Source organism: Porites lutea, chromosome 2 (assembly GCF_958299795.1).
Source record: "Porites lutea chromosome 2, jaPorLute2.1, whole genome shotgun sequence".
NCBI lineage: Eukaryota > Metazoa > Cnidaria > Anthozoa > Scleractinia > Poritidae > Porites > Porites lutea.
The window spans coordinates 35859570-35871543 of NC_133202.1; the positions used below are offsets into that span (position 1 = coordinate 35859570).

Genomic DNA, 11974 nt, shown 5'->3' on the forward strand with positions numbered 1-11974 from the left:
GCGGAAATCGAGATAAGAAAACATAAGGTAATGTTTTGCCTTCTGCTTCGCGGAGGAGTTGTGTCGGCCTTGTATCGCATATGTTCTTTCATTGCCATGAAATGCGTTTACATTGTTTTTTACTGTCAGTAGCCTGGTTTCAATTAGCCTTAATTTCATCCCATTGCTTCGAGTCGTTTTTATGGCTCGATCGTTTGTCCCGGTCGTTTGCCGGCGGAAGTTCCATGGAAAAGGCATTAAATTTGAGACTTTTCGCCGAAGCATGTTACCATCCTCAATGGCGTAGTGGCTATGTGAGGTCGGGTCAAACCGAAGGTATCGGGTTCAAATCCTGCTAAAGACCTTCTTTTTCCCTTCTTCCATTTTTTTTTTCTTTTTTGTTTTGTCTTGTTTGCTTATTTGTTTTGCTGTTTTTTTTTTGTTTCGTTTTCAAATATATACTTAAATAACTGTTACTAAAGTGCAATAAACAGCAAGAAAAGTATTGTGTTTCCAGAACAATGATAGTATATTTATAATATGAATTTCTATCATTTCCTAAAATTCACTGTGAGAAAACCAGAGGTGATCATGATAACTAATTGATTATTTTCTAAACAACGTACCCACGAGTTGACGATAGTCTTTCTTTGATTTTTTCCTGGGAGCCCGCTAATTGAGGGTTTAGGTTAACCCTACGCAAAAATATGCAAATGAGGATCGTGACGTCATCTTGTCTTCATCGTAAGCTTTAAAAAGATCGTCGGGAATAGGCTCTCTCCCCTCAGAGGCTCCCGCTGGGTATCCCAAAAAAATAGCAATAGTCGAAAAATAGCAAACGCGCGGGGGACGATGGGAAGAGGGAAAAGGCGGAAGCCTCTGCCATGCGATGCATTTAAGACTGGAGGTAGGTTGCAGTGTCATAGATGTTTACAAAATGGCGGACGGATTTCCCTTTTCGTGCGACCCTTTCAAAAGGTAAATCAAAGTGGAGAACTAAGATGCTTTAAATACTCTTAGATTGATGAACACTGATCATGATGTCAAGATTATTGCGAATTTCGTGAAAACACGGCAAGGAAACGGCTTGACTTTCGAAGAAGTCCTTCGTTGCCCGCACGCTTTTCCGTTTTCAGCTTTTGTATTGTGAAACTCGTGAGGTCAACTTGTGAGTAGTGGATAAGGGACCGGTTACTCCTTTCTTTGTAGATTTAATTAACTTTTTGAGTGGTATAAATTAACGCAGATGACGTCGTGCATCTCATTAAGATGGGATGATGTCATAGTTTAAGTTAATGCCGATGACGTCACGCATGCCATATAGATAGGATGATGTCATAGTTTATTTGTAGCTGGCAAGGAGCAAGGGACATCAGAATTTCCTAGAGTTGACTTCATCAAAAAAATATTGAGATTATAATCTATAAACAGAAAAGTTATTTTTATATAATTAGCTATTTGCTATAGTCTTCTGATTAGATATTGCTTGCTATAGTCTTCTGATTGGATATCGTAGAAACTGTTATGCGTTCAAAATAAAAGCGGGCAAATTTTGAACGTGTTATCTTTGCAGATAATACTAAATGAAAAATCTTTAATCATTAAATTATTTTCAGTAAAAATCGGTTGTAAACAAAACCAAGACACGGAGGTTAACTGAAAAATCTTTACTTCAAAAGAAGGGAAAAGGAGGTTAAACGAAAGCGAAATCGTACTAATTTTTCGGGCAAAACATGAAAACGAGGTCGAAGCGAAGCGAAGCGAAAAACTGCCTATCAAGCAAAAATGTCAATCTTTGTTTACTTGACTCTGTAGAAAGTATTGCACAGGGTATAAAAATTCTATAGAAAACAACAGGTGGTTCTAAAGTAACCCCTAACTCTTTTGGTTCTTGAATAAACTCCATTCTAGTAACTAATAAGTGGCACGTCTATTTAAAAAAAAGATAGGAATAAGAGGTGCGATCGCCTAGCAACACATGTCTTCTTATTTAGGATATATAAACAAAACACACACACACACACACACACATACACAAAGTGGAGCTGAAAACTCTCTATTTCAATTTGGACTCACCATTACAAAAGCGTTTTCTCCGTTCTATCTCGAGGAAACTCAGCGCTTGATGAGCTTAGTCTTGTCAATTCACGCGCCCGTTAGCGTTAGTCAGCTAATTATGCGGGTTAACAAGCCCAAAGTTGAATACAAATTAGCTGATCTCTACAGCTAGACCCAAGGGAGCACCTTGATGTATTATTATATAAACAATTTTAAATAACTTAGCAAGGATCAATTAAAACACGCGAATAATAATGGCTACCAATAAAACCACAAGACAGATACCGTTTTAAAAACTTTATTAAAAACCAATGACAAAAAAAAGAGTCAAATACACAGCGATTTGAAAGGAAAAGGAATGAAAATTAATCCTTTGACTGACTATTACAAATCCGTTTTTTCCGTTCTATTTCGAGGAATAATAAATAATCCTTCCGTATCTACACAATCTTCCTATGGCCTCTAAGCCAAGAGTTCGACTTTCTTTGTTTCTTGCGCTTTGTCTTGTTCTTTGAAGTCGGTCTTTTAGCTTTTGCATTCAAAATAAAAGCGGGCAAATTTTGAACGTGTTATCTTTGCAGATTATACTTACCTAATTGAAAAATCTTTAATCATTAAATTATTTTCAGTTTCTGCAAGCTCTCTTGTAAACCATGTTGACACTTCGATGGAAGAACATAAATGACATATTTTTCGCAAATATGACCCTCCACAGGATTTTAATGCTAAAGGTGAAAGCACGCGCACGACACGCGTTCGCTTTAAAACAAAAGAATTTATTTTAACACGCTTTAGCACGCTTGCAATCTTGCCTCATTAGCAATTTCTTTTGCTTCAGAGGACACGCTTGAGACAATTAAGCGTGAGCAAGTCGAACAAAAGAGCGTGTTAAAGTTTTCAAACAAAAGCCCCGTGCGAAAAAGCACAACACGCTTTCAGCGTGCGCAAAAGCATGCAAGGCGTGTTATAAGCTAAATAAATTTCCTCCACAAAAAGGAACCGTAAATGATTATTAACGGCGCCCTTTTTTGGTAACTATCGAGAAAGAAAAAAGTTCTACCTCAGCGATGGCAGCGATAGTATCTGATTGAAAAAACGTTGTCGCTTGAAAAGTATAAACAGTGAACGGTGGGACCTGCTTGATTTATGGGTAGAAATTTATTAGTATTGCAAAATCAAAGTTCTTTCCAGAAATGTTTACTGACGAAGCTTTACAAAGGTTATCTTAACTTGCCTTAATTTAAAACACATTTGTAATTTTCTCAGAAACAGTGATCTTTCGGACTTTAGTCACTTTCTCGCCGATCGCGGCAATCGCAGCGATCAAATAGAAATCATCAAGTGCCAGGATCGCTAACTTGTATTTATTTTTTAGCGATTGTTAGAATCGTAGTGATCAAATGAAAACCAGCCTGCTCTTCTAGATGTACCAAAATTCCACTACGGTTTCAATGTTGCCTAATTGATCCGGCCGGCAATAACACAAAAAGCGAAACCGGTATTTAAACAATGACAATGTATGCAAATTTGTTCCTCTTGAAATATTACATCGCGTATGCTTCAGTCTTATTTTCCAAATTCCGTAATAATCCTGTTGTCTTTCTTGTGGTTGCCGTTTGTTTTACAACCATCAAAACAAACATTCGCGCTATGAAGTTACGGCGACCGATTTAGCGTCATCAGAACGGCCTACAATTATTTAAGTATCTAATAAGTAGTCTGCTACATGGCCGTTTTAGTATCGTTACGAAAGGCTACTTCCACTGAAAACGGCTGTGTAGCAGACTGTTATTTAAGCGGCGCGAAAAAATTTTTTTTTTTTATGTCGCGCTAGTTTACTGCGTCTTTTAAATGCCTATTTTACGTTGATGCACGAGTGGTTTTGTCACCCTCCTGAAACTTGGTAGTACCTTTTTGAATAGTAAACAAAAAATGTCTTTTTTAACAGAATTCCGAAATTGTATGGTGCTTTTTTGTTTGATTCTTTAATAAATCGTATCGTAAACTAAAACCATAAATCGTATCGAACACCAAAACCAACTATAATCGATCCACGTTTATTCTACCAAAAAATGAAATCATACAAGATTGAAACTCTACACCGATATTAATACACGCGGTAAGGAAATCACGTGATATATTTGTTACTAATTCTGATACTCCCCGCTTCTGCTCACAAAGTGATACAGATGAAAAATAACTAAACGAAACAAACGAATAAAATAAGCTCCAAACTCCATAATCTTAAGTCTCAGTTTCTAGACTTGATTTGGAAAACTACTAAGCATAGCAAAAAAGAAAAAAAAGTTCCTATTTCGAAAACCTTCTCAATGTTAAGCTCTAAATCTCCGTAATAGTTCTCCATTTATCGCCGCTCTTCGGCGAGGTCTGCTGATGACATCAGTTTCTGCATTGGGTAATTCTTCAAACTGAATTGGGCCATCAGGTTCTGTTAACGCGTCCACTTCAATAGGAATTAGGTGCTTGATACTTCTCTTCAACAAGGTCTTTGAACCTGCTACTTGTACGACCGCTGCTCTAATTCTGTCGTCACTCCCGGGTAACAATTCCTTTACGATCGCTAGTTTCCAAAGCACTCTCTTAGTTGAATCATTCTGAAGCAACACCACGTCACCAACAGCAATTCCAGGGTTTTCGTTTCTTCTTGAACTCGCTGCGCGAGTCTCACGTAAGCTGACCAAGTAATCCTTTCTCCATGTTTCTGTAAACTGGTTGAGTAAGCGTTTCTGATGCCGAGATCTTCGGGTCAATGATTCGTGGGTACTGACAATCTCAAGGTGGCTAGAGTTAGGAGTATTTTGCAAGCGGCGGCCATTGATTAAGTGCGAGGGTGTTAGCGCGAAATTGATACCATCCAACTCATCATAAACGTACGTCAGCGGTCTTGTGTTGACGATGCCTTCCACTTCTACTAACCGTTTGTTGAGCTCTCCGAAACTTAAACAACTTCGTCCAATCACTTTCTTGAGTGTGTGCTTAACTGTTTGAATTAGGCGTTCCCAGAAACCGCCCCACCATGCGGCTCTTTCAACGATGAACTTCCACGTCACACCATTATTGGCCATGTAATGGGTAACTTCTTTAGCTCTTGATATCTTTACAATGTCCTTCGAAGCGGACTTGAATGTCCTGGCGTTGTCTGATAGTAATGTAACTGGTAGTCCCCTCCTGCTCGTAAATGGACGAAAGGCTAGCATAAAGGCTTCAGAACTCAGTCTTTTCGTTAACTCTAAATGCACAGCTCTTGTCGAGGTACACGTGAACAAACATACGTACGCCTTAGCGTCCTCCTCATTTGCACCCTTCTCCGAGGTGTATAGGGGTCCAGCGAAGTCAATACCAGTATGCATAAAGGGTGGGTCGTCCGAAACGCGTTCTTCGGGTAGGTCGGGTTGTTGCGGCAGTGAGAAATGTTTTCCTTCGACCTTTCTGCATCTCACGCATCTTTTCACAACCTTCGTAACATTTTGTCGTCCTCGTATTATCCAGAATCGCTCTCTCATCGCCGTCAAAGTTGTGTTTACTCTACTGTGCAACATTCGATTGTGTGTCCTTGATTGATTAACTCAACACCATGATGCTTTGAGGGCAACAAAATTGGAGTTTTGGCTTCTTGATTTAGTAGGCTGTTTTGAATTCTTCCTCTACATCGCATTAGGCCACTGTCATCTAGATAGAGGTTGAACTGTCGCACGAGAGGTGGCTCGGGTAATTTTCACCAAGTGACATATTTCGTCCGGAAAGGATTGGTACTGTATGGACCTAATCCAAAGTTTTTCTGCAGATCGAACTTCTTCGGCACATAATTCGAGACCATTGTCTTTCCTTGATCTTCTGATAAATCGCAGAACGTAGGCAGTAACTCGTAGTAGTTTCTTCCAGCTGCTATAGCGATTGACGTCTATTATTTGGTGCACGCCAATTTTCGTCATTTGTGTACTGCTGATCAAAGCGTGTGTAGTAGTTGCAGGATTCTGGATGATTTCTTTCCAGGCATTTTCGTTATCCGATTGGCTATTGTCCTCCTGTGGCCATTCCTTTTCATCCTTGCACAGAAATTCAGCGTCGTTCCTCCACCTTTTCTCGGAGACTAATTCACTTGCGGACATGCCATGTGACGGAATATCGGCTGGGTTCTGGTTGCCTGGACAGAACCTCCACGGATCAGGAGTGGTATGCGCTCGAATTTCTTGCACTCTGCTCATGACGTATTGTTTCCAAGGTTTGAGATTCCTTATGCAACATAAAACAGTCATTGAGTCGACCTAGAACACGGTTTCCAATTTCTGAGGCAAGGCGTTCTGTACGGTTTTAGCCAAACGTACGAGAATTGTAGCGCCAAGTAGCTGAAGCCTGGGGATGCTTTGTTTCTTCAGCGGTGCGACTTTAGTCTTCGATGCAACCAATTTTACATCAATGCGTCCATCCTCATAAATGGAGCGAACATAAATACTTGCAGCGTAAGCCTTTTCTGAAGCGTCACTGAAACAGTGAAGTTCAGCTGCTTTCAAATTGCCAGACGTGTAGTCGAAATAACATCTTGGCATACAAACACTGTTGAGTGTTGGAAGCTCAAGAATCAGTGATTTCCATTTCTTCAAGTGATCACCTTTTAACTGGTCGTCCCAATCGGTGCGTTCAATACAAAGTTCTTGAAATAAGACCTTGCACTGGATAGTAAACGGGCTCAACAGTCCGAGAGGATCAAATATCTTGGCTGAGATCTTTAATAACGATCGCTTCGTAGTCGAGAGTAAACTTGCGTGTTGTGAGAGATCTACTAAATCGAACGTAAACTGGTCGGTGTCAGTGTTCCAAATTGAGCCCAATACTTTGACGATTGCGTTTTCGGAGGTACTGCCAGCCGTAATTGGAGGTCCTTTCGTAGTCTTTGCGTACGATTCGTCTTCTTCGGTAATGGTCTTCGTGCTTCCAGGTTGATTCCATTGATTGCCTCTCGCACAATCTTTGAATTCGTTTTCCATTTTCTTAAATTGAATCCTCCCCGTTGCATAAGTGATTTGGACTTCGAACACAGCTCCAACGCCTTCGCTTCATCTCCTTCGCCGGTAACAAGATCGTCTACGTAGAGGGATTTCTTCAAGAGCTCAATGAAATGCGGTTTGAATTCCTCAGACACTTGGGAGTCCAGATGGTGTCGAATCGTTGATGCCAAAATAGCTGGAGATGGTCTGAGTCCAAACACGAGACAGGTGAACCTCAAATGTACAATCTCAGAGTTCAGATCATCAGGATCCTTAAGGCACAAGAATCTTAGCATATCTCTATCCGTTTCGTTGATTCCAACTATGAGAAAGGCCTTTTCTATGTCAGCCGTAAGACCAATCTTGTGCCAGCGAAAGTTAACCAGTGTGTCGAATAACTGTGGAGTATAATTTGGCCCGGTTTCAAGACAATCGTTCAACGAGTGAGTACGTTCGGGGGGCTTGGCTGAACCAACGTACACAATTCTTAGTTTGGTTGTCTCGCGGTCTCTTCGTATCACGGCCTGGTGTGGAAGGTAGTGTACGTTTTCTTTCTCATTGTCCTCTGCAGCGACCTTTTCCACGATTCCCTTGCTCAATTGCTCTTCAATAATTTGATTATATTCGCGAATCAGTTCCGGTTCCTTTAACAATTTTCGTTGCAGTGATTTAAGGCGGTTGACACATAGTTCATAGTCACTCGATATTGCTGGATGATTATCACGCCAAGTCAACGGCACTTCGTAACGTTGTCCATTGAAACGGACCTGCTTGTTAAAACCATCTTGCGACTTCGTGATTTCTGAAACTTCCTTGACTCCAATTGACTCCGTCTCCCAGAACTGTTTTAGAGTATCACGAGGACATCTTGGGTGTAATCAAACAAGCTGTTGCTATTTCCGGCTATAGTGAGATTTGTCACGGTTGTTTCTTGATTGATAACGGCTTCTGTTGGGCCTGACAACAACCAACCAAATTTGCTATTGACTGCAGTGGGACCAAAGTCTCCTAGAACGATTCCACTTGTAACAAAATTCCAATAGTCGTCAGATCCGATGAGAACGTCTATCGAATCTTCGGAATCGGAGTAATCAGCCAATTTGAGTGCATATAAATATGGGTAATTGTTCGCGTCTACACGTGAGCATTCGCGGTAGGTTTCCTTTGCGGTTTGGGATTGACCTTTTCGAGATTTACGTTGGTCTTCACGCCTTCACTAATCTCACGAGCCTCAACTTCCTGTCGGACAACTTCTAACAATTCGGACATGTCCCAGACCTCAAGCGCAGTGTTTCTAGCGACTTGAACTCTAATTTCATGAGGTAGCTTTGACATAATAACTGGAATTAAGAGACTACCGTATTGGTTTGAGCTTACACCCAATGACTCCAAACCTCTAATGTTGACGCTAATTTTATCGTACACGAGTCGAAGCTGTGGCGCGTTGTCATTGACACATCCTGGAATCTTAAGCATTTCATCCATGTGTTTTGAAATAATGTTCTGGGGCTTGCCAAAAGGTATCTGTAATATCTCGATAGCTGAATTGTGATTTGCTTCGGTCCTCGTTAGACCTTGTATGGCTCTAGCCGCCTGACCCTCCAATAAAGAATGTAAATGACTGAACTTGTCGTCTAAACTTAACTGCTGGTTTACATGGATCGCACTTTTGAAACTGTCCCAAAAATTTTGCCATTGGATCACTTCGCCTCGAAATTTTGGCAACGCTAGTTTGGGCAGTTTCGCCTTGGGTTGACTGGACATTAAATTAGCATTCGTGCTAAAGTTAGTAAATGATTGAGAACCATTACCTGGAGCAAGACTATATGATGATTGCATAACTCCAGCGTGAGAAGTTGAAGGGGCGTCAAAAGATTGAATTCCACCATAAGTTGAGCTCCCCGGTAATTTAATGTGAGCATTTTCAAAAGCCAAAGTTGAAGTTCCACTTAAACCAGAAGGTGCAGTCGGTTGTTGAAAACCAGAGGGCGCAGTCTCGTTTGCATTCAAACCAGAGGATGTAGTTTGCTGACATTCGTAGTTGGGACAGTCGAAATTCCTGCGTTGTTATCCTTAGGAGTAGTCGCTTCGTTTATCAACCGCAATAGATCCATGACGCGTGAATTAATTTCATCTGATTCCTTTATTTCTGCTTCGATTTCTTCCACAGCACAATTCTCTATAATTTCCTCGTCGAACGTTTTGACCAAATTTAACTTCTCGTTTAGTGAAGCAGCAATAAACTCCAGGCGTTGTTTGTTGATGGGTTCAACTTCAAGAAGATCATTCGCTTCGTTGGATAATTTCGTCACAACACTTCGATTTCCACCACGTTTGGCGCGAGTACGCGCTAGTTTTTTGACCATTTTGTCTTCTCGAGTCTCAGGGTATCAGTGCCCCACGTTGGGCGCCATCTCATAAATCGTATCGTAAACTAAAACCATAAATCGTATCAAACACCAAACCCAACTATAATCGATCCACGTTTATTCTACCAAAAAATGAAATCATACAAGATTGAAACTCTACACCGATATTAATACACGCGGTGAGGAAATCACGTGATATATTTGTTACTAATTCTGACAGTTTCTTTGTTTTTGCCACAATAATACGGCATGTTTAGAGTACTAAAGCTCGATCCTAGAAATCTCTGTCACTCACACACTGAGAAAAGAGAAAAAGAACCAAATTAAAAGTAGTCCGAGTGTAATTCTTGAAGGCAATCATTTGTTTGATAACGTTCGGTCATTAAATTAATTCATCGAGCTCGATCTAATGGAGTGACGGTCAAGGTGCTCGAAAGTGGTGTCGTTTGAAGACCTGATAATATGAGTTTTGTCGCCCAAAATTCACAGAAAAGTCGCCCGCAATCCTCACTCATGAGGTCTGAAATTTCACATGCTTAACATTCAACATTTCCTAGCATGGTATTACCTGAAACTTATCGCGCTTACTTCGTCTCATCAAAGTTAAAAAAAAAAAAACGAAATATATTCTATAGTACTACTGAATTATTCGTCTCGGGAAACATTAGGACTCTCGGGAAAACAAAACTAACTGTTTCCCTCGGGATCTGACATTAAGTGTATAATAAACAAGTTACAATAGCAAGAAAAATACCTCATGCAAACATCCTCACTGTTTTGGGTTGGGTAATTCTTTCCCTGAGTCCCAACAGCACCTCCCTTCAAAATCAAGAAAAATGCTAACTTTCAATTTTAAAAACACTGAAAACACTAAGATAATATAGATAAGATAATCTTTATTTAAACACGTGACATCAGTGAGCCTAAAGAAGGCTCGTTACAAAAATGTACGTGCGTAATAAAAATTGTATATAGACTAAATTAAATTTAAAAGTAAAAAAATAAATACCTATTCTATTTCTACCTGGAGTTATGAAAACCGGGTTAGCAAAGATTTTGTAATTTTTCGCAACTTCCCCTGTCTTATAGCTTGACATATGTTTACTGTGTTGTTTGCTTATGTCGTTTTTTTTTTGTTTGCTTCTTTTGTGGCTAGGGATTTGTGTAGAAGTGGATGTAGACAGAATTACTATCTTACCCCCCACCCCCTCCCCCCCTGCCGATTTTTTTTCCCTACCCACAATTCTTTCTTTAACACAAGTGACAGTTATCTGAAATCAGCGCGCGCCTAAAGCTGGTTTCGGTGCCGTTTAGCAGTTTAGTTTTATATATTGGTCATCTTGAGAAAAGTTTCCCGGAGAGCATCATGTAAAGCTCTGAGATGGGAGAAAGTTATTACGATTCGCAGAGTCTGCATCGTACAATATCGTATTATATTCTCGTTTCATTTGGCTAAACGGATCAATCACCCTGGTCCGGGCTGAGACAGAAAGGTACGATATTGTTGGCTTTTCTATGGTGACCAATAAGTCTTTGGCCTCGGGAACAGGCTCTTAGGAGTCAAATGAATTAGGTGAGAGCAAAATTGCCGGTGAACTCTGACCCGGGCCAAGACTTTTTCGGGTGTGAAAACAAGGCTAAGGTGATCCGCCGACCGTGTGACTCTACATCCGGGAACTTGAATAAGACGAGTGTAAGAGAAAAGTCCAAAGGTGTTTATCTGGCAATAGGCTGAGTTTTTCCGAGTTATTCGATGATATTTCGCTTATGTTAAACGTGAGAAGATTATGCGTGGTTGTGGATAGTCTTAATAGTGCCGCGAAACTGTGTGATTGTGTGATTTGCGTATGGTATTAACAGGTATGTGATCGCGTGGTTGAACTGCGGTTTGGCCAAAATATTCTGTGCCAGCCATGAATATTGTTTCGTCGGTGTTTAGCTTAACTGATTGTACCTTGGAAAAGCGAGTCTCGACTCAGGAAAATTGGATCCAAGTCTAGTTTCAGCGGGCTGTAATGGCATTGAACCATAAGCCGATAATATAAGTGATAATTTGTGCACTACGTTTCATTCAGTTTGTTGTCTATTCCATGCGGAATTCTGTTGTTTATCGAACCGCGAGAAAAGTACTGTTTTGCTAACTATTTAAGTCGTTATGTAAGCCTTAACCAGGCACTCTTTCGCTGCAGTTCATTCAACTTAAAAATTTCTAGACTAAAATGACACCGGTTTGAAACTTCGCGAAGTGAGTTTACTGAATAAATGTTCTAAAATTTGAGTCATTTTAAATTTGGACTCGTTGGAATGCTTCTAGGGACCACTAACTTACTGCCCGGCGTCAGATAAAGGCTTTTAATCGGCCTTTGAATGAGTTTTGTTGTTTTAAATTGCCAAGTAGTAGAATGAGTTGATATTTTTGCTAACCCGGTTTTCAAAAATCCAGGTATATTTAGAAATTAAACAATCTAACTAGCACAGACATTGCAAGGACACACTTCCAGGCCCAGCTTAAGTTTTTTGAGCTTGCCAACGAAATTCTTTAAACGGGGGCCTTCCTAACAT

General features: G+C 40.3%; 1 protein-coding gene across 1 annotated transcript; it reads right to left on the reverse strand.

Annotated features, from left to right (window-relative positions):
- Window positions 1-4370: 4370 nt before the first annotated feature.
- Window positions 4371-5561, reverse strand: LOC140926118 (uncharacterized). Its single transcript, XM_073375912.1, has one exon. The coding sequence runs from the start codon at window positions 5559-5561 to the stop codon at window positions 4371-4373; it is 1191 nt and encodes a 396-aa protein (XP_073232013.1).
- Between the last annotated feature and the right edge of the window lie 6413 nt (window positions 5562-11974).

Excerpts from the sequence above, each read along its gene's own strand:
- LOC140926118 (XM_073375912.1), bottom strand. The coding sequence starts at position 5,561 with ATGAGAGAGCGATTCTGGATAATACGAGGACGACAAAATGTTACGAAG.